This window comes from Dermacentor variabilis, chromosome 10 (assembly GCF_050947875.1).
Source record: "Dermacentor variabilis isolate Ectoservices chromosome 10, ASM5094787v1, whole genome shotgun sequence".
Classification (NCBI taxonomy): Eukaryota; Metazoa; Arthropoda; class Arachnida; order Ixodida; family Ixodidae; genus Dermacentor; species Dermacentor variabilis.
Window position 1 is genome coordinate 131,406,083 of NC_134577.1, and position 20,523 is coordinate 131,426,605.

Here is a 20,523-nt window from a genome sequence, read left to right on the forward strand (position 1 = left end):
ATGGTTGCTGACAGCTTTTGGCAGCAAACGCGCAGGCTCACTGGGGCAGGTTATCCGTTCCATGTATTAGTATCTGTGGCACAATGTTTGCTCAAGGAAATCGGAATCAGGGCACCATTATCTGGGAAGGAGCCTTGCGGTCCAAGCACACGAGGAAAAATAGTGGTGATGCCGTACATCCATTTGATTGCGGACTTAGTTAAGAAAATTGGTAAAAGATGTGATGTAAAAGTGGTGTTTTCCGCACCGGAAAAATTGCTGAGCATGCTGTGCAAAGGTAAACCCAGGTGCCACACAGAAACGAGACTGAAACACGCCACAGAAAAAGTTCATCGACTGCACTAAGGGAGTGGTATATTCTATTCCACTTCACTGCTGCAGAAACTATATTGGACAGACTGGACGATGTTTGAATGAAAGATTAAAGGAGCATAACTATAACGTTTCAAAAGCAGTCGCCGGACACCTTGGGATACATTGTAGATATTGCGGATGTCGGCCATTCTTTAACCCTTTCACTGTCGGACCTTTCTGGCCGTGACGCACCTCCAGTGTCGGCTTGGTTTCAGAAACGAGCATAACAGGGAATGAACATAGCAATTTACTTTTGATTATGATTGGTATACAAATAACATAACGTCGAGGAGGATGAGGAGAATGGTAGCTGGCTTGGGACAGGTCATTGCCTAGGAAGCGAAGCAAGTGCGTGGCTCAGATCATGTGCGGCTCACGCGACGTCCCTGGGATCTGCCAATGTGAATGTGAAGCTAGGGCCTTTTGTTCAGTAAAAATGTACTGCTGTTTATTGTGACTCATCATCGCTGATTTTGCATGCCACAGACGAAAAGAAGACAGGTACTGACATGTCTGCGGAGCACAAAAGACAAGGACAAAAGAAAAAACTCAGCAGAGGCGCTGATTTCAACTAAACCTTATTTGCGAAGCTGCCAGAACTGCATACTTAAGACATGAGCCAAATGTAATTGAAACATTTGTATGATGTCACACATCTCATGAACCCTTACACATTGCAATCAGATGCTTGATTTCGTTTTTTGGTGAGGGCAATGGATGACATGCTGATGCAGAGGTCACCAATCCACTGTATCTTGTCAGCCTCTGTGATTTCATGGGTAAGCTTTTCACGGTGTTTGGAGATTATGAAGCATTTTTCAAATTTGGGCCCACAAGGGCAGTCTCTGCTGTGAATGCCAAGATGACCTTGCACGGTTACCATGACCAGCTTGCTAGCCACCTTGATAGCACAGTGGTTGTAAAAGTGTAAAAGAAAGTCATTTTGCCATAATTCGTTAAGACTGAAAGGCGGGCTAGTTGGTTTAGTTGGGCTAGTTCGTGTTGCATTTAGGTAATAGAAAGCTGTGATTATGGGTAAGCCTAGTGCTATTGGTATTTGTCAGCAATCTAGAGTCTATTAATTGAAACCCAAGCTGTTTATTAGTCATATGATGAGGAGCCAACAAACACTTACACCAAGGACAACATAGGGGAAATTACTTGTGCTTAATAAATGAAATAAAGAAACGATAAATTAATGGAAATTAAAGTGGATGAAAAGCAACTTGCCGCAGGTGGGAACCGACATTTCGCTTAAGTAATTTAAATAGAGTGATAAGTAAATGAAATTTAAACAAGCCAGATATAGGAAGAATGAAGTTAGCCTGAAGGAGCGGAGCAACGTTAGAGTAAACAGAACTGTTAGTAACAACGCGAATGGCCTGGTTCTGAATGGGCTTTATGGACGAAAAGTGAGTTATATGCATTTCCCCATGTCGTAATGCCATATGTAAAGTGACTATGTATGAAGGCAAAGTATAAAGACAACAAGGCGTGAACAGAAAAAAATGGACGAGATTTAGTAAGAGCTCTTATACCAAAAGCAGTTTGTTGCCTAACATAAGCAATATGATTATTAAACTTCAAGTTAGGGTCTAATTTTATGCCAAGAAAAGTTACACTATCGGTCGCTGGGATTAAATGATGGCCAATGGATACTGATATTGATAGATAGTGATTGATAGAGATAGTGTCCTGTCGGCCATTTAAGTCCACGGTGAAATTTTTGTCGGCGCGATGGGTGACGTAGTACGGACTGTCGTAGGGGCATTGCAGGGGCTTCCGTACGAAATCGTGGCACACGAAAACTTAAGAGGACATCGCCAGCTCTTTGGGAATATGGGATGCGGCACGGTGCTGGCAGCGTGGTTCAGGAGCTCGAGGTGTTCGGAATGAAGCTTGCAGCCTGTTGATGTAGTCAGTTGGGTCAGGGCACGGCAATGAAACGGTAAGGTGGAAGAGCTCCCCTGGAAGGCGTACTGGTGCTCCAAAAACTATCTCGGCAGTTGTACAGCGCAGATCCTGCTTCAATGTAGCCCGAAGACTCGGCATAACCAGTGGTAGTGATGTGGACCAGTGAGTGGCATCAGGCTGTGCTCTGAGCGATGTTTTGATGGAGCAGTAAAAACGTTCGACAAGACCATTGGCGATGGGGTGATATGTCGTGGTGTGTATGCAAGAAGGGGGGGGGGGGGCTAGGAGTGACAGCAGGTTATTGAATAGTGCCGATTCAAACTGCCTGCCTCTACCGGTTGTAATAGCAGATGGTGTGCTGTATTGCGAAACCTAGCCTGCGACTAACACGTTTGCGATGGTTTCAGTACAGATGTCAGGTAGAGGGAAAGCTTCTGGCCATCAGGTAAAGCAATCTATGCAGGTTAGGAGGTAGGTGTTCCCATTTGATGGTGGCCATGGCCCCAAAACGTCACTGTGTACCTTGTTGAATCATTCAGATGGTGACGTAAACAAGTTGAAAGGTGCCCTTGTGTGTTGGTAAACCTTTGATTGTTGACATACCAGACAACCACTCACCCAGGCGTCGCCCAGGCTGCACATCAGCGTCTTTGTTGATGCGCAGCCAGACGAAACATTGTGGCACCAGATGTTGCGTGGCCCAGATTGTGAGGTTTATATGAAGGGCATCAAAAACGGTGCTTCGGAAATTGAGTGGAACGACTGGACGTGGGGATCACGTGGAGACATCACAAAGAATAGGAATGGCGCAGGGTGGAAAATGGACATCACGCAGGTGTAAGGTGCCAGGTTTCTGATGAATCGCAATTACCTCTGTATCGTCTTGTTGTTGGGCAGCAAGTGCAGAAAAGTCGATGCTAACCGGGTTGTTGTCTGTAGTGATGGAAGAAGGGCAGTGCGTCCACTGCAGCATTGTCCCTTCCATGCATACGCCCCATGTTCATCGTGAATTCCATGATGAAGACGAGATAGCGGTTTCCCATGGTGAACATTTGGTACAATTTGACCGGACAGCATAGGTTAAAGGTTTGTGGTCTGTTTTCATGTGGAACTCTCGACCCTCAAGAAGGTGTATAAAGTGACGTACAGCCATGTACATTTCGAGGAGTTCTCTTCCGAATGTGCTGTAGCGGGTCTCTATGAATGAGAGCTTCTGAGAAAACAAGGCAAAGGGCTACCAGGCATTATCTGCAAACTGTTGAAGCACAGCCACAACAGCAGCGTCGGACACATTGGTCATGAGCCATAGTGGGGCTCCTGGTCTCGGATGGACGAGAAGGGATGCCTGAGATAGCTTGGTCTTGATGGTGTCAAAAGCGATTACTGCTTCTGGGGACCAGGTGAGTTCAGCTTTGGAGTTGTGGCCCTGGAGCATGTCCGTTAGGGGCTGGAGAAAAATGGCTCAGTTAGGGATGGTGCGGTTGTAGAAATTCACTAGGCCAAGAAACTCGCTCAGTTTGTGGCTCGCACCTTCCAGCCTATTGTCTGGTAAATAAACTTGAATTTGAACTTGCTTGTTCACGAAAGGAAGATGGCTGAGGAAAATATTGTATGGCCTGGACTTTTAACGACAAGGGACAAATGCCGCCCTTGTCTACACAGTTACCAATGAGGTCCAACTCAAGCGCACTGAATTCGCACTTCAGCCTATTGATGATAAGGCCATATTCGGCGAAGTGATGAAAGAGATGGCCCAGATGTTGGATGTGGTGTTCCATGTAGCGGCTAAAGACAAATAAATCGTAGATGTTCGCGAAACAGAAAGGCAGTCCTTTTGTTACTGTGTTGATGAATCATTGAAAAGTTTGTGCAGCAGTGCAAAGACCAAAAGGCATGCGCACGTACCCGAAGAGTCTAAATGGCCTGATAAGTTCAGTCTTGGGAATATCTGCTGGTTCTACAGGAACTTGATGGTAAGCCTTCACCAGGTCGATCTTGGAGAATATTAGTGCTCCATGCAATGGTGCAGAAAAATCTGCAATGTGCGGCAGTGGGTAATGCACCATTGTTCAGCATACAGTGATCTCTGCGTGGCTGCCATTCTCCAGGCGATGCCTTTAGCACCACATGCTGTGGAGATGCGCAAAGGCTTAATAAAGGCTGCATGTTCCCAAGTTCAAGCATGTGTTCAAATTCACTGCGTGCGATCTTGCAGCGATCAGCTGGTAAACAACGAGCTCGAGTGTGGGCGGGCAGGCCGATTGTAATGATATGGGAGTGATATCATGTTTTACCGCCAAGTGGATGTTGGCCAGTCGTAGAAGGGGTGGGATTTGCTCAAGAAGTTTTATGTAGACTGACTTCGGCAATGTACTGTTGACTGCCGGAAGTGGCACTCGCGAAGCTATACCAAGCACAGAATGTGTTGTTGCATCAACGAGGTGTTTGCAGTGCATGTCAACTAAGAGATTGTAGAGGTGCACGGAATCCACACCCAAGATGGGTTAGGCAACATCAGCAATTCGAAAAAATAATCAGAACGTCCTGCAGAGACTGATGTTGAGGGACAGTGTTTGTTCCCTATAGGTGGCAATGGGGGTCTTTTTGGCAGCTTGTAGTCTTGATTGGACTTGCCTGCGCTTGCGAATCACAGCTGAGGATGGGATGACACTGACCTCTGCACCAGTATCCATGGGAAAATGCAGGCAGTGGGGTGCTTGATCTCTTTAGCCTGTCAGGAAATGTGTGTTGTGTTGCAGCAGAAATTGAAGGGGGGGGGAAGGGGGGGGTTGTCCAGAAGTGGTGGTTGGTGCATACTGATCAAGTCAAGTGATTTGTGCTTGCAGCTAGCTGTCTCGTCTCCTACTGGCACCACGGCAACTGGAGAGGAGCAGTGCGGTGTCCCGTGTGCCGACAACAGGTAAGCATTTCTTTGTTTTACTTGCTTGTGTGGAGTGAAAGGCCCAGTGAATGTTGCATTCATTTCCTGGACCTGAATTTCACTTTAATGAACATGCATGTTTGTTTGGAATACCGGCCAAGGTCGAACAAGCACTTGATATCGTATGACGGCGCCCACTCCAAGTTAGTAAAAAGAGCAGTTGCAATCACTTGTCTAAAGGCAGCTCTACATAAATCTTGCATCCACAAAGTAGGAAGCAGCTTTAGCAACCAGGTTACAAGGCTGTGCCTAGTCGGTTTCCTGTCTTATTCAGTTTCTAGCATCTGCGATAAGCTTCTTCAAAAGATCAAACAGGTAAGGGAGGGAATTAACAAAGAAAAGCCAGCCGATAAGAAGAGAGTACAAATGATTCCATATTGGCACAGGGTGTCCCACAACCTCAAGACAGTTGTGCAAAGGCACAATGTTAACCTTGTCTTTATGCACCATGTAAATTGGCTAAGATATGCCCTATGCTGACAAAAGCAAAACCAGAACCATGCTCTAAGCATCATCCAGCGCAGTACATGCACTGCACAAGAAATGTCATTTATGACACCAGGTATATATTGGGCAAATGGGATGGTGTTAGAATGAAAGGGTGCAAGAGCACAATTGGGCTGTAAATAATAATGCGGGGGGTCATCTGGCTGGACATTGTAAAGGTCACAAATGCTGTCTGTACCTTCATGACACCAAGTTTCTGGCACGTTCCTGAGGTAAACTCGAAAGGGGGATATATAGAAGCGTTTTACATGATTAGGGTCGAGGTCACATGCATTAGCTGCCCGTCAGTGGTACTTCCCAACAAAGAGATTGCATTTTTGATGTGATAGAGAGTTCTTGATGTCACAGTGGTACTATTCGTTTTCCATGTTATAAACCCTGTTTGTTCAAATAAAATTTAATTGGAAGTTTAGCGCATGTCCGTCGTTGTTTTCTTTTTGTCCTCGTCATTTTAGCACTGTTTTTCTTCAAGTGAAAATTAAGCAAACAGCTTTTTTCTCTCACAAGAATTTCAAGAAGTTGAATTCAACAAAGAATGCACACTGAACATAATGTTATGTAATTTGTCATAGAATTGCAATAAACTTAGTTGCTTTCTGAAGTTTGGCAATTTTTCAATAACAAATCGGGGTGACATAAATTTAACTTCCTGTGGGCCAATAGTACTAGCAGTGTAGATTTATTGTACAAATTTGGCAGGGTAAAATGTGCTAATTTGAGAGTGATTGGCCTTCAAATTTGTAAAATCTGCAACTTGTTAAAGTGCTGTTTTCTACATTTAGTGAAATAAACAAATTTTTTCATGGAATTTGTGTTCAAATTGTGTTCAATTCAGTGTTTAGATTTTGATATAACCCTTACTGGCAAAGGTTCCTGCTTGATGTACCAACCCCATGCCCGCCGAGTCTACACACTCCAAGACTGTTAAACGAGCAATTGCCACTATGTGCCTCGAATCCGCCCTGAAAAAATTTGAAAAAATTGTGCTGTCAAAGGCACAAGCAAGCTTTGACGACCACATTTTGAAGTTGAGGAAGGCTGGCTTTCCTTGCTTGGTTTGAAGCGCAGTTTCGGAGGCGTTATTGAAAAAGGTGAAAAAAAAAAAAATGAAGTGAAGGTCAAACAGTCGAAAAGAAAGCTAAAGCGGTGGTGATACCATACTCTAATAAAGTGGCACATAATCTTAAACATGTCGCCATGAATTACAAAATTCCTGTTTTTTTTCTCTGCGCCGTGAATAATTGCTACTTTGTGCCACCTGATTGGTCTGGATGACTTTAAGAAAGTAGGGTGTTCTATTAAACATACGAACCCTTTTCTTAAGTGTGAAGAAAGGGTCGTATACCACATACCACTGAAGTGTAGAATAGAGTATATTGGCCAAACTGGCCGATGTATTAATGAACGCCTGTGGGAACATAGGCTTTCATTGAAAAATGGATGTGGTTCAAATTTGCTGCTTCATTGCAAGGCCTGCGGGAATGAGAATAAACAAGTATATTAAGCAAGGCTTCATGATACAACAATCATGTTTAAAAGTAAAGATTCTGTGGCGCGTGAATTGTTGGAGGCCAGCGAGATTAAGAAAAGAGAGGACAACTGTGTCAGCACCCCATCTCTAAATATATACATGAATGAAAGCATGTTTTTAGATAAGTTTTAGATTTAGCATGATTCTTTTCATATATATTGTGCCACGCTGACGAAGAAGATGTTATAATCATCGTCTGAAGAAGATGATGTTCTGGTCTTCGCGCGCTGTGTACCATCTTGTCAGCGGCTATAATTATTGTAAATATTCTGTAAATACACGTCTGACTGTTTTTAACCCTGTAACATTTTTGGTGGAGGTTGCGGGATCATTATCAAGGTGGACTTATGCAGGGGGCACTCTTTGGCTGCATCTACAATGCCAGCTGAAGGCGAAGATGCTTTGGGCCCGTCGGCACCTATGCCCACCGTCATTCTAGCACAACCCCACGACCCAGGAACCTTTTCTGGCACCGACGACACTGATGTTGAAGACTGGCTTCAACTATACGAGAGGGTGAACGCCAGCAACCACTGGAACCAGACCATCATGCTCGGTAATTTGATATTTTACCTCGTGGGCACGGCATGCGTCTGGTTTCAGACTCACGAGGAGGAACTTACCAGCTGGAACATTTGTAAACAGAAACTCAAAGATTTGTTTGGCAAACCTGTTGGACGTCAATGCGCCGCCCAAAAAGATTTCGCTTCCCGTGTCCAGACGTGCACTGAATCCTATCTCACGTACATCCAGGACGTGCTCGCTCTGTGCCGCAAAGTGGATCCGAAGATGTCCAAACCTGATAAGGTTGCACATGTCATTAAGGGCATAGCAGATGATGCCTTCCAGCTCCTTGTCTTCAAGAATTCTTCCACTGTGCAAGCCATCATTACTGAATGCCAGCGGTTTGAAGAAGCCAAGAGTTGCCACATTGCCCAGCCATTTCCCCGCCTTCCCAACACGGCTGCTACGTCCACCTGCGAAGACCTCCGCAGTCTGCCCACACCCAATTGCTCTGATGACATCCTCCACCTCATCCGACGTGAAATAGAAGTCGCATCTCCTGTCGCGACCTCAACCCATGGCCCCGGCAATTGCCAGGCGACCGGCTCATTGATACAGTCCGTCGTGCACCAAGAATTGGCCAACGTTGGCTTGACCAACGTCTGCTCAGTTAATCGGCCTGACTACACTCCGTCCAGCACTGTCATACGCACCCGTAACCTGAATGCCCCAACGCGGTATCGCAACCCGGCTGAATGGCGTACTCCAGACGACAGGCCTATATGCTTCACTTGTGGCCATATCGGCCATATTTCACGTTACTGCCGGTCTTCGTGGAATTCGACCCCCTGGTCCTACCACCCATCCCACGGCCCTCATGCTGCTCCTCGGCTCGCCCCACAAATGCAGCCAGCAAATTCTGGCGACACTTCTCTTCCTACCTGCTCTAGCCGCTCTCCTTTGCCACGTCGCCGCTTCTCCCGATCGCCCCCATCTCGCCGATCACCGTCCCCTAGCTCCTTCTGGCGCACCCTTCCGGAAAACTAACGGGCGCAGCACCTGGAGGTGATGCTGCTAAACCGACCCGACGCAAAAATACTCTTTTGACCTTGCCCACACATCGGAACCTCATTAACGTGAACATGGATGGTGTACCTGTTACGGCTCTGATTGACACTGGCGCGCATGTATCTGTGATGAATGCTCAGCTTCGGAATCGTCTCAAGAAAGTTCTCACTCCTGCCCCTTCGCCTGTGGTCCAAGTCGCCGATGGTCAAACACCAGCCGTTATTGGCATGTGTCCTGCTCGCCTGAGTGTCGCTGGACATCATACTTCTGTTTTATTCTATGTACTAGAGCACTGCCCTCACGACCTCATCCTGGGCCTTGACTTTCTGTCTTCACATTCCGCTTTGATAGACTGTTCTGCTGGTGTTGTGCAACTCGCTCTACCTGCTGGTATTGACCCTCCCGATAATGCTCCGATATGGCTATGTTCCACAGAGCATATTTGCCTCCCTCACCGTGCCGTTGCCTACATAGGTGTCTCCCCCGTTCCAGCTGTACCAGACGGTGACTACATCGTATCTCCTAATCCAGATGTCCTGCTCTCGCATAACGTCGCTTTTCCTCACGCCGTCGTTACCATTTCGAACAACACGTCCTGCCTTCCGCTTGTGAACTTCGGACTCTGTACACAAGTACTCCCGTGCGGAATATCCCTGGCACAAATAAAACCAGCCAGCGACCACCACATTTCGGCTTTAACTTGTGATAGCTCCTCGTGTTCAACTCTTGCTTCGCCCCCTGTCCCTTCAGACTTGAATGCCCTAACAAAAATGATTGCACCCGACCTTCCTACCCAGCGTGCTCAAGAACTACGTTGCCTTCTTGCCTCATACTGGGACATATTCGACCTTGGAAAACGCCCTCTAGGACAAACATAGGTCGTAAAACATAGAATAAACACCGGTGATGCGAGCCCGATCCATCGGCGACCCTACCGCGTCTTGCCTACTGAGCGACATATTACCCAACACAAAGTTGACAAGATGCTTTCTCGAGACATCATCGAACCTTCTTGCAGCCCATCGGCATCCTCTGTTGTACTAGTTAAAAGAGAAAGACAACAGTTGGCGATTTTGCGTCGATTATCGACACCTCAACAAGGTAACAAAGAAAGACGTCTATCCGCTACCACGCATTGACGATGCCCTGGATTGCCTGCATGAAGCACAATATTTTTCGTCTATCGACCTTCGCTCCGCCTACTGGCAAATCGCCGTCGATGACATGGACCGCGAGAAGACAGCTTTTATTACTCTCGATGGCCTGTATTAGTTCAAAGTGATTCTTTCGGTTTATGTAATGCCCCGACCACATTTGAACGAATGACGGACGCCCTCCTACACGGTTTCAAGTGGTCCATCTGCTCTGTTACCTGGACGACGTGATCATTTTTTTCTCGGACTTTTGAGACACACCTTGAACGCCTGTCGACGATCCTATCTGTTTTCCGTCAGGCGGGGCTACAGCTAAATTCGTCCAAGTGCCACTTCGGCTGTCGTGAAATTTCTGTGCTCGGGCACATCGTCGATTCTTCTAGTGTACGCCCTGATCACGATAAAATACGGGCAGTCAAAGACTTTCCCGTGCCAATATGTGCCAAGGATGTTCGCGGCTTCATGGGCCTTTGCTCCTACTTCCGTCGGTTTGTCCGAAATTTTGCGAACGTTGCGCGCCCTCTCAATCTGCTCCTCAAGAAAGACGCTGCATTCATTTGGGGCCCTGAGCAAGCTGGTGCTTTCACCGAGCTGATTGGGCTGCTTACGTCCCCGCCCATTCTCGCTCACTTTGATGCGTCACCTCCAACAGAAGTCCGTACGGATGCCAGTGGCCACGGTATTGAAGCTATCTTGGCACAGAAACAACAAGGGTGAGAACGTTTTATTGCCTACGCCAGCCGCCTTCTTTCCTCTGCGGAGAGCAACTATTCTATCACCGAACGTGAGTGTCTGGCTCTCGTTTGGGCAGTGGGTAAATTCTGCCCTTATTTGTACGGCCGCCAATTCACAGTCATTAGTGATCACCACGCTCTGTGTTGGCTTTTGTCCCTCAAAGATCCTTCGGGCGCCTTGGCCGCTGGGTTCTGCGCCTCCAAGAATACAACTATTCAGTTGTATACAAGTTGTTACATCAAGATGCGGACTGCTTGTCGCGCCATCCTGTTGACCCTCCTGATGTTTCTGCGGCCGGCACACCTGTCACCGTTCTCTCTCTGGCTGCTTTTCGCGGCACTGGAGCCGAACAACATCGAGACGCCTCCTTGCAACACCTTATTCAACGGCTCACTTCAACGACGCCTGATACTTCCCTTCGCATGTTTGAACTTCAAGATGGTATATTGTACCGCTCTAACATGCGCCCGGACAGCCCTGCCTGACTCTTCGTTGTGCCTGAGCATCTGCGTCAGACTGTTCTCACCCAACTTCATGATGTACCGACTGCAGGTCACCTTGGCGTGTCACGGACTTATGACCGAGTTCGTCGGCGCTTCTTTTGGCCTGGTCTATACCGTGACGTCTGCCGTTATGTCGCTGCGTGTGATCTTTGTCAACGACGCAAAAAGCCGACCGCACTCCCTGCTGGTCGCCTTCAATCACTTGACATACCATCAGAACCATTCTTCTATGTAGGTTTTGATCTTTTAGGCCCTTTTCCTACATCTGCTTCAGGAAACAAGTGGATTGCTGTAGCAACAAACTACGCCACCCGATATGCAATCACACGGGCTCTTCCAACAAGCTGTGCAACCGATGTCGCCGACTTCCTCCTAGAAAATGTCATCCTTCACCACGACGCCCCTCGACAGCTCCTCACCGACCAAGGCCGCTACTTTCTTTCTAAAGTTGTCAATGACATTTTACACTCGTGCGTGACTAAACACAAAACTTGCTACTGCTTACCATCCACAAACGAACGGTCTAACCGAGCGCCTTTACCGCACCCTTACTGACATGCTGCCCATGTATGTCTCCAATGACCATCGCGACTGGGACGTTGCGCTGCCGTTCGTTGCTTTTGCCTATAATTCGTCTCGCCATGATATCGTAGGCTTCTCTCCATTCTTCCTCTTGTTTGGCCGCGACCCTACGTTACCTTTCGACGCCATTCTGCCTGCTAGTCTGAATTCCACATCCGAGTACACCCGTGAAGCCATCCTCAAAGCATAAGAAGCACGCCATATTGCCCGACGTCGACTTGTGCAGTCGCAGGACAATCAGCGGTGCTCATATGACGCCCGCCATCGTGACGTCCGTTACACACCGGGTGCACTGGTTCTCCTTTGGTCGCTGTCACGACGCGTTGGCCTCTCGGAGAAGTTACTTTCACGCTACTCCGGCCCTTACCGTGTCTTGTGTCAAGTAACTGACGTCACGTACGAAATCGCCCCTCTTGAGCCAACTGTGGCTCAGCATCGCTCCAACGTGGTCCACGTCGCGCGTCTTAAGTTGTGTCACTCGCCCGCCTCCTAACCAGCACTGAGCCGGTGCTTCAGCCGCCAGGAGTCCTGTGACACACTGACGAAGAAGATGTTTTAATCATCGTCGGCAGAAGACTATGTTCTGGTCTCCGCACGCTGTCTACCATCTTGTCAGTGGCTATAATTATTGTAAATATTCTGTAAATACATGTCTGACTGTTTTTAACCCCGTAACAATATCTTCAGTGTTCTCGCACGTGCGAATTCACATAGTCAGTGTCCCTCTTTTTTCTTTCCCCTCTCCTCATCGCTATATAATCAGCCACCTGTGACTTCAATAAACAGTTGCAAGTAGCGCCTTGTCGTGGTCTGTATTCCTTCTTGCGTGCCATCACTATTGGCGCTTCACCTATTGAAAGGCAAAACAAAGGTTGATTCCTTCCTCCAGAGACATTTTCCCAACTTGTATAAAGATTTTGCTAAGAACTAAAAATAATCGGGACCTCCTTTAGCCTGTCCTTATCTGAACACCCCACTGCAGAAGTTTCCCAGCAGCTGACTCCATTCTTCGCCTGCAAGTCTCACTGCACTTCACTGTCGTCCTTGAATATGTTCCCTTGGCACTCCTCCTGCTATTTGAATAGATAGACCACCAGTTATCTGCTGTACGCTTTGCATTGCCTGCCTTAGTTCACTTCTTCCTCTTAGAATATACAACACACTTGTTATCTGCACCAAGGAATGTTTCATGGAGTGTGCCCATGGTCATGACTCATGAGCATTGCTGGTCATTGAATAACAGCGTGTAAAATGAGGCACCTGTATAGAAGAGACATATGTATTTATTTATTTATTTTATTTATTTATTTATTCAATTTACCCTACAGGCTCGGAGGAGCATTGAGTAGGAGGGGTTACAGAAAAATGAAAAATATTTAACGCAAGAACAGAACTACATAGTAAGAGAAACAAATAAGTTTGTACATTGGAAAAAAGGAACACTGGTAAACATTGGAAAAATACATACAAATTCAAGGGAATACAATGGAAAAGAAAGTCCAAAAACGATACAAAGGCGAATACAATACAAAGTTGTACAACATAGTCAAGCAAACGTGAAGTTCCAAATGTTCACGAAATTTGGCAGCATCTTTTATTGAGACAATATTATTTGGAAGGCTATTCCATAGTGCGATGGCGCGCGGTAATGCAGAGTTATTGAATGACCGTGTGCGGCCAAAAATGCGCCTGAAACTGAGATGATTATGAAGTCGAGTAGATGTGCGAGAAAGTTTCAAGCGACAAGCGGCTGGACCATGAGTTATAGCAGTATTTATGAAAGAGGCATAGGAGAGTAACAGAGTGACGGGAATCCAAGTCCGGCAGGGCAACGTCGCGTTTAATTTGGGTAATGCCAGATTGACGACTGTAGTTAGAACTTATAAAGGGGGCAGCACGATTTTGCATTGAATTCCAATTTACCTATTAGGTTTTGTTGATGAGGAGACCAGATCGATGAAGCATATTCAAATTGAGGGTGTACAAAAGTTTGGTAGGCCTGTTGACGGATCGTAGATGGCGAGAGGTGCAGATGACAACGTAAAAACCCTAAAGTTCTGTTAGCTTTAGTGCATATCTTCTCGATGTGAAAGCTCCAGGCTAGGTTAGTACAAAAGTAAACGCCAAGGTATTTGTGAGTAGTGTCATGGGGAACTTCCAATGAGCAGATTTTGTAAGGAAACTTCGGATATGATTTCATACGAGTGAAGGAAAGAACGCAGCACTTAAATGCGTTAAGTGTCATTTGCCAACGGTCGCACCACTGATTAACTAGGTGAAGGTCATTTTGCAAAGTTAGCTGATCATCATGACAGTCAATCGTTCTGTAAATTATGCAATCATCCGCAAAAAGTCATATGCAGGAGGAAATGTTGCTCGGCAAGTCATTGATAAAAATTAGGAAAAGAAAAGGGCCTAACGCACTACCTTGGGGTACACCTGACGTTACAACAAACGTGGAGGAGCTAAAGTTATTCACAGATACGAACTGTTGCCGATTAGATAAGAAATTGCGAAGCCAAGATAATGTTAATGAGTCAGTCCTAAGAGCAGTTAATTTAGCTATTAGACGACAGTGAGCGACTCTGTCAAAGGCTTTTGCATACTCAAGAAAGATTCAATCAATAATTTTGCTGTTATTCATGCCATAATGTAAATCTGACGTAAATTCCAATAGTTGGGTGTCACAAGACAACACTTTATGGAAACCTTGTTGATTTTGAAAGAAAAAGTTATTAGTTTCAAGGTGGTGGGATGAATGGGAGGCAATGATGTGCTCAAGGAGCTTGCAACAAATGCATGTTAGTGAAATGGGGTGGTAGTTACCAGGTGAGTGTCTGGTTCCATCTTTGAATATAGGAATAACTTTGGCTATCTTCCAGTCAGCAGGAAGAAGACCTGTTGATAAAGACTGCTGAAAAATGTAGTACAAAATCTGACTGAATATAGCTGACGTGTTCTTTAGAATTTTAGGATTAATATTGTCAATGCCACATGATGTAGACACCTTTAGATCGCGTATTAGTTTTGAAATGCCTTCAACACTAATATTAATAGAGGACATGAAGCGATAATGAAGGTCGGGGACACAGGGAACAGAGGAGTAGTCTTCATTGGTGAACACAGAGCTAAAAAACGAATTGAACGTTGAAGCACACTCAGATGCAGAGACAGGAACATTGTCAGCGTCATGTAGTGTTACTGTATTACCATCACGATCACGAGAGATAGCTTGCCAAAGCTTTCTAGGGTTAGTGTAGAAGTGAGGACAGATCTTTGAAAAAATACTTCTTTTTGGCTTCACATATTGCTAGGCAGTAAGATTTTAAACAATCCTTATATTTAGACCATGACGAGGGACATGATAGCCATTTAGCAGAAGTGTATGACATTGTTTTTTTATTTCGGAGTGATCTAAGTGATTTGTTAAACCATGGGTTACGTTTGTCATTAGATATAGTGACTAGTGGCACATATTTGTCTACTAGAAGTGACATAATATTTCTAAATGAATTCCACTTCGCTTCAACAGAATTATTCTTGAATAATGGAAGAAACGTTTTCTAAAAGAAAACCTCAAGTTCATTGTTCATTTGTTTGTAATTTGCTTTGCTTAGTCCCTGATAATCTTGCATTCAGCTTCAGCGAATTTCACTGGAATATAAATTGAGAACTGCAGTAGGTTATGGTCACTAAAGCCATCAAGCTGAATGACAGGGCTTATGCTATGTGGCTCTGTTGCGACAATAAGGTCTAATATATTAGTACCGCGGGTAGGCTCAGAAACAATCTGCCTAAGATTGAACTCTAAACACAGCTCAATAAAATCACCTGAATCAATGCTTGATAAGGACAAGCGAGACCAATTAATATCAGGGAAATTAAAATCCCCAAATAGGTAGATTTTATTAGTGGGAAACTGTTCAAGGGCCCTGGTAGTACTTTTATGAAGATCGGACTTGAACAAGCGGTCAGTGGCAGGTAGGCGATAACAAACGCCCATCGGTAACTTCCCGTATAATGTAGGGCAAGCCACCCAAGCTACCTCAAGAGCAGTGTCAGCGTCAACGAGAAAAGGAGGAATAGTTTTATTGAAGGCCACCAACACGCCGCCCCCCTTCTTATGTGAACGATCATGGCGATAAATGGCTTACTGATTATAAGTATGAAATAACTCGGAGTCACCTACATCTGCATGAAGCCAGGTCTCAGTTAGCAATACAGCATCAAACATGCTATCTTCAAGATATGATTCAAGCAGGGCACGTTATGGCAACAGATTGCGGATTTTAGTAAATGATACTGAAAGTGAAGGAACACGTGAAGTTGATAGCCGCTGGACTTTAGCACTGCACACATTGGCAACTAGCTATCGAGCAGGTACTACGGAATCAGAACAACTGTCGTAAATATACGTGGTATTATCGATACAGAAGTTTGTAAGGACAATTACATTCTCTGGCAAATTGAAGCAATTTCTTACGTGCCTGTCGAGTAGCTAGCGAAAAATCTTCTCTAATAGAGGTCCTGGTATTTTTCAGCTTATGTGCACTAATGAGAATTTCCCGCTTATCCTTAAAGAACGTAAACTTGGCAATTACTGGTCTAGATTTATTTGAAGCAAATTTTCCCAGCCTGTGCACACGTTCAAACTGAGAACTGGCAGTTGTAATTTCCAACTTATCTGAGCATAGGGCAGCAATTTTTTCTTTCTGTAGTTGACCAACTCTCTTTATCCTTGTCGGGGATTCCAAAGAACAGCAGATTGCACCGTCGCATTCTGTTCTCAGCTTCGTCACACCTTGACATTACTGCCAGAAGTTGATTGGCAAATGAACCCGTAGCATGGTCAGAGCTGTTAGCAGTGTGGGGGCATGTGAAACAAGCTTTGCCTCCAAAGTGACCACTCTCTCTGTCAAGCTTTTAATTTCTTTATTGGTAGCATCTTGCTTTTTGCTCAGCCTCTTAGTTTCACTGAATAATGTATTCTGACCCACTTCTAGCCTACGCACCGTTTCAAGGACAATTTCAAGTGTTTGTTCGACGCTAAGGCTGGGATTTGATTCGATATCACTCGAAAGCAACAACAACATACATGCAGGATTATTGCACAAGAATGAAAAGAACAGCAGCAAACACCGCATCTTATCATACGATTCGGTCGGGCACGACACCGCAACAAGGCAGTAATGGCTGCAATTTATACAGGATGCATCTTCGAAGTAACCAACCTGGAAAAACAGCAATAGTAAGTGTCCCATCCTTTCAGCGGCGTTGTGCCCAACCGAAGTGGTGCCTGGCTGGCCTTTATATCCCGCTTCATAGCTTGCGAGGGCGTCAGTGAATGAACCATGTTGCCAGCCACCAGTAGGCGAAGGAACCAAACTTGGCCATCCTTGCACTTTTGGAAACCAGGACAGAAATTCCTAATCAGCCCCCTGCGCGGCCAAGGTCCGACAACCCGCGGAAATAAGGCACCGAGGAACGTAATCTGGAAAAACGCAACGGTAAGTGTCCCATCCTTTCAGCGGCGTCGTTGCAACTTCCAACTGGTCTTTCTTTGTCGGACGGCATACATCATCATCATCACCATCTTCACCATCAGCCTGTTTTATGTCCACTGCAGGACGAAGGCCTCTCTCTGCGATCTCCAATTACCCCTGTCCTGCGCCATGCGCCAACCTATCCCAACTAGTGCCCGCGAATTTCCTAATTTCATCGCTCCGCCTAGTCTTCTGTCGTTCTCGATTGCATTTCCCTTCTCTTGGTACCCATTCTGTTACCCTAATGGTCCAACAGTTATCTAACCTGCGCATTAAATGACCTGCCCAGCTCCATCTTTTTTCTCTTGATGTCAATTAGAATATTGCCTATACCCGTTTGCTCTCTGATCCAAACCGCTCTCTTTGTCTTTTAATGTTGCTAGCAATCTCCGTTCCATCACTCTTTGCGCGGTCCTTAACTTGTTCTCAAGCTTCTTTGTCAGTCTCCAAGTCTCTGCCCCATATGTCGGCACTGGTAAATTAACTGATTGTACACCCTCCTTTTCAATGATAATGTTAAGCTTCCAGTCAGGAGCTGGCAAGGTCTGCCATATGCGATCCAACCCATTTTTATTCTTCTGTGAATTTCCTTCTCATGGCCGGGGTTCCCTGTGATTAGTTGACCTAGGTAAACGTACTCCTCCACATACTCTAGAGGCTGACCTGCGATCTTGAAATCTTGTTCCTTTGCCCGGTTATTTATCATTATCTTTGTCTTCTGCATATTAATCTTCAACCCCACTCTTACACTCTCTCTGTTAAGGTCCTCAATAATTTGTTGTAGCTCATCTGCATTGTTGCTGAATAGAACAATGTCATCGGCAAACCGAAGGTTGCCGAGATGTTCGCCGTCGATCTTTACTCCTAATCATCATACATTGCTGGGGAAGCAGTGCACTGACAGGGACACAGTGAAGACACACAAGAAAAAATGACACTCGCTGCACTCGCAACTATTTTATTTCAGAACACATACTTCATATTTAATAAAGGGAAAATCAGACATCCATCCCTATGTAGCGAGTGCTACAAAGGAAACCCATACGGGTTCCTCGAAAGAAAAGCCACAGAGTTGAAGAAAAATTGACGAATTCACGATGGGTGGATGTCTGATTTTCTCTTTATTAATTACTTCTCTCCACCTTGTGGGTATCTGCAGAACTACTACGTCAGGCGTCAAAGATGTGGCACCTATCTGTCTGGTGTACAATCCTATTGTATTTGTTGCACCGCTAACGAACATCTTTCATTAGAGATTTTTTTCTTCCTTTAGTGTTCTTCCAAAAAGGCAACCTCACCATGGCTTAGATGTACAGGTTGCTGACTGATACAACCCTCTCCCCTCTTGTGAATGTGATAGGCTTTGATTATTTCCCTGGTCAGCTGACCCTTATTTTGCGATAAAACTGTAGTATCATTATAAAGTGGCCAGCACCCATGTTGCCCTTTAATATGGGGTTGAGTGTTTCCCCCCAGTGACCTTTTGTTTTAACACCAGACTTTTGTATATAATACTGAGAGTAAGCTAATGGGCCAATAATTTTTCAATTCTTTAACGTCTCCCTTTTTGTGGATTAGCATAATATTTGCATTCTTCCAGTTCTCTGGGACCCTTGCAGTCAATAGACACATCGTATAAAGAGCAGCCAGTTTTCCAAGCATTATGTCTCCTCCAGCTTTGATTAAATCAATTGTTATCCCATCTTCTGCTGCTTCTCTTCCTTGTTATGTCTTGCAAGGGCCTTCTGACCTCATCACTAGTTGCAGGAGGAGTTTCTGTATCCTGTTCATTACTGTTTCTAATTGAGGTATCTTGGCTTCTCTGGGTACTGGGTGTACAGGTCAGTATATAATTCTTCCACTGCTTTTACTATATCTTCGAGATTGCTGATGATATTACCCTGCTTATTTTTTAGTGCATACATCTTGGTTTGTTCTATGCCAAGTTTCTTTCTCACTGATTTTAGGCTGCGTCCATTTTCATCATCATCATCATAATTTATTGTCCCTTAAAGGCCCCTGTTGGGGTATTACATAAGGGGGAGCGTATACAAGGTAGATAATACAAACAAAGGTAATAAAATTATAACAACGCAACACAGGGACATAAAAAGAAGCAGAGAACGCGATAGTTAAAACGGTGTTTGTCAATATTGCCTTTATGCCACAAGCGCCACACACGTCGGCAAATGGTTAGGGCAGCAGGGCGAGTACACAATGGTTACAGGGGAAGAAAAAAAAAAACTCAATACAGGAAAAAGGATAACATTTCATATGAACACAAATCGGAGCAAAGAAGGTGTCAACCCAGATGATTTAACAACATCGTCTTAAACCTTGTCATGTCGGGCTCATTAGTTAGTGAATTGGGCAGCAGGTTCCATTCTTTCATTCAGGAAGAAGGACTTGTTAAAAGCATTAGTGGAGCCACGAAGTCGTTGGATGTTATTTGAATTGAATAGGCGGCACAATGTACGAATGGGAGGAGATATAAGGGAACCAGGCAGATAGGGGAAATTGAAATATAACTTATGGAATAAACACAGGCGCGCAACTTTTAGTCTGAGAGCTAATGAAGTGAGGCAAAGTGATGATTTAATGGAGCTTACGCTGGAATGAAAGTCATATGTCGACGGTATGAAGCGGGCTGCACAGTTCTGGACGGATTCAAGCATGTTAATTAGGTAGGACTGATGAAGACGCCAGATCGCGGATGCATATTCAAGCCTACTTTGGACAAAAGTTTCATATGCCAGTTTTCGTATGTTAGCGGGGGAAGTGGGAAGTGATCTGATAAAACCAAGTGTACATGAAGCGTCGGCCGTAATTTTTGTAATATGATAAACCCAAGTTAATTTGGTATTGATTGTGATGCCAAGGTAACGATAAGATTCTACCTGCAATAAGTCTTCAGAAAATAAAGAGTAAGGATAAGTTAAATTAGAGCGCTTCCGAGAAATTTGCATAAAACTGCACTTCCTAGTATTTAGTTCCATCGTCCACAAAGTGCACCAATTTTCAATAAGCTTCAGATCGTTCTGGAGGGCAGCTTGATCGTATTTAGTATTTATACGCCGCTAGATAATTCAATCATCTGCAAAAAGGTGGATGGTGGATGAGATGTTGAGTATGAGGTCGTTAATAAAAATTAAGAAGAGAAGCGGACCCAGTACAGACCCCTGTGGTA

General features: G+C 45.1%; 1 protein-coding gene across 3 annotated transcripts in view; it reads left to right on the plus strand.

The window, feature by feature from the left end:
- Positions 1–20,523, plus strand: part of LOC142560966 (E3 ubiquitin-protein ligase RNF170-like) — a 164,071-nt gene that overhangs the window by 35,570 nt on the left and 107,978 nt on the right. For all 3 annotated transcript variants that reach the window (XM_075673408.1, XM_075673409.1, XM_075673407.1), the window contains one exon: positions 5,115–5,188. In XM_075673408.1, coding sequence (XP_075529523.1) covers positions 5,115–5,188 — 74 coding nt within the window. The remainder of the gene's footprint in view (positions 1–5,114; positions 5,189–20,523) is intronic.